This window comes from Neopelma chrysocephalum, unplaced genomic scaffold, assembly GCF_003984885.1.
Source record: "Neopelma chrysocephalum unplaced genomic scaffold, ASM398488v2 Primary Assembly neopelma1_123, whole genome shotgun sequence".
In the NCBI taxonomy this organism is placed as follows: Eukaryota; Metazoa; Chordata; class Aves; order Passeriformes; family Pipridae; genus Neopelma; species Neopelma chrysocephalum.
This window is the reverse complement of record NW_020897785.1, coordinates 1,791,735-1,793,436: the sequence shown is the minus strand read 5'-3', so window position 1 is coordinate 1,793,436 and position 1,702 is coordinate 1,791,735. Positions and strand designations below refer to the sequence as shown.

Here is a 1,702-nt window from a genome sequence, read left to right as displayed (position 1 = left end):
ACACCTTCCACTATCCCAAGTTGCTCCAAGCCCTGTCCAACCTGGCCTTGGACACTTCCAGGGATGGGCTGCCCACAACTTCCTCGGGCAACTTTCCAAGGAAGAAACCTCCTCCCAAACGTTCTAAAAGCAAAACCCCCGTGGGCACAACGTCACAGAAGAGGCCACCTGGAACGCGGCGATGCCACCACGCGGATTAAAAACCTCCCGGATGTTCCATATCCCGGTCTTTGGCGGCAATTAAACGGAATTTGCGGATGAGAGGAAGGCAGGGCGGCGGTGGAAGGAGGGATGGTGAGCCCTGCTTACCCCGCTGGCAGTTCTGATGGGCTTGGCCTTCAGCTTGGGCACGAGGACCCTGCGGTACTGGGGCGGGACGGCCGCGATGATCTCGACCAGGCGCGGCTGCGCCGACAGCCCGTACTTGGCCGACGTCCTGGTCTTCAGCCTGAGGGCAGAGACACCTCAAATCAGCAAGAGAACCCCTGGTTTCCATCAGCCCCACGATGCTCCAGGTGGGTTCTCCCAGTCTGCCTTTTGAAAAGCAAACAGCTGCTCTGGGGATTGAGACACGGAAAATAAACTCCAAACAGAGCTGGTAAGAGACAACTGCCAACAATTTGAGGTTCTAAAGGTATTTTTCTAAAGGTGGCTTTACCAAACCATTGTGAAAGCTGCCAACAGGCTCTGCCTTGCCCGTTTTCAGTGATTTAGTTCATGCCTTCCATGTGATTAACACACACAGCCTGTGGCTGAGCTCATCTCCAAGACAATTCAGGCTTTTCCAGCACCAGCAAAAAGTTTGGAATTATATCGTGTCAGTGAAGCAGAAAAAGTGAGGCAAATTTAGGTTTTGCTACAACACATATGTAAAGAAATAAAGAATTTCCTGTGAACAACTTCATGCACAACACGATGCTAAAAAAAATCTGATTTAACAATATTCCTACACTAATCTTTCCATTCCCTGTTGGAATTGAGTTTGGGGCTATTGAAGGATGAACCCAAGTGGAAAGACAAAAAGGCAATGGCAAATCCTTGGAGTTTTTCATCCATTTTGTACTCTCAGAATTGCCCACGAAGGAGCAAATCACCACAGAATTTACTCATCTTGGTACCTTTATTACCAGATAACGGCAAGAGAAATGACAGCAGGATGACAAAATGAAACCTGGACGTCACAGAGTGCACAGGACACGTTCATTCCTCACGGATCCCCCTCAGTGCCATCCCTGAGGGACTTACTTGTTGAGATCCACCTCTTTTCCCTGCTCGTGGGCCTCGATGAGCTGCTGGATGACGTCGGCGATCGTCATCATCATCAGCTCAGCCTGGCTGAGCCCCCCTGGAATGGGAACAGAGCGACAAACAGGGACAGTCAGGGCTGGGGAATGCTGGGGACAACCAGGGGCAGCTGCCCTGGAAGGAATTCCATGGAGTTGTGGAATGGATTGGGTGGGAAGGGACATTGAAGCTCATCCACTCCCAAACCCGACATCTCCCACTATCACAGGTTGCTCCAACCTGGCCTTGGACACTTCCAGGGATCCAGGGGAAACCACAGCGTCTCTGGAAATTCCAGACCAGACCCTCAACACCCTCACAACCAACAATCCCTTCCCAATCTCTCATCTCTCCCTGCCTCTGGCAGTGGGAAGCCATTCCCTGTGTCCTTGTCCTCCAGCCCTTGTCCCCAGTCCCT

At 51.6% G+C, this 1,702-nt stretch overlaps 1 protein-coding gene across 1 annotated transcript in view; it reads right to left on the bottom strand.

Annotated features, from left to right (window-relative positions):
- The window catches only part of ELP3 (elongator acetyltransferase complex subunit 3), a 98,043-nt gene that overhangs the window by 86,843 nt on the left and 9,498 nt on the right, over positions 1-1,702 (bottom strand). The window contains exons 2-3 of the mRNA XM_027697768.1: positions 1,246-1,345; positions 310-448 (exon numbers count right to left, since the gene is read on the bottom strand). Of these exons, the coding sequence (XP_027553569.1) occupies positions 310-448; positions 1,246-1,322 (216 nt within the window). The 5' untranslated portion in view covers positions 1,323-1,345. The remainder of the gene's footprint in view (positions 1-309; positions 449-1,245; positions 1,346-1,702) is intronic.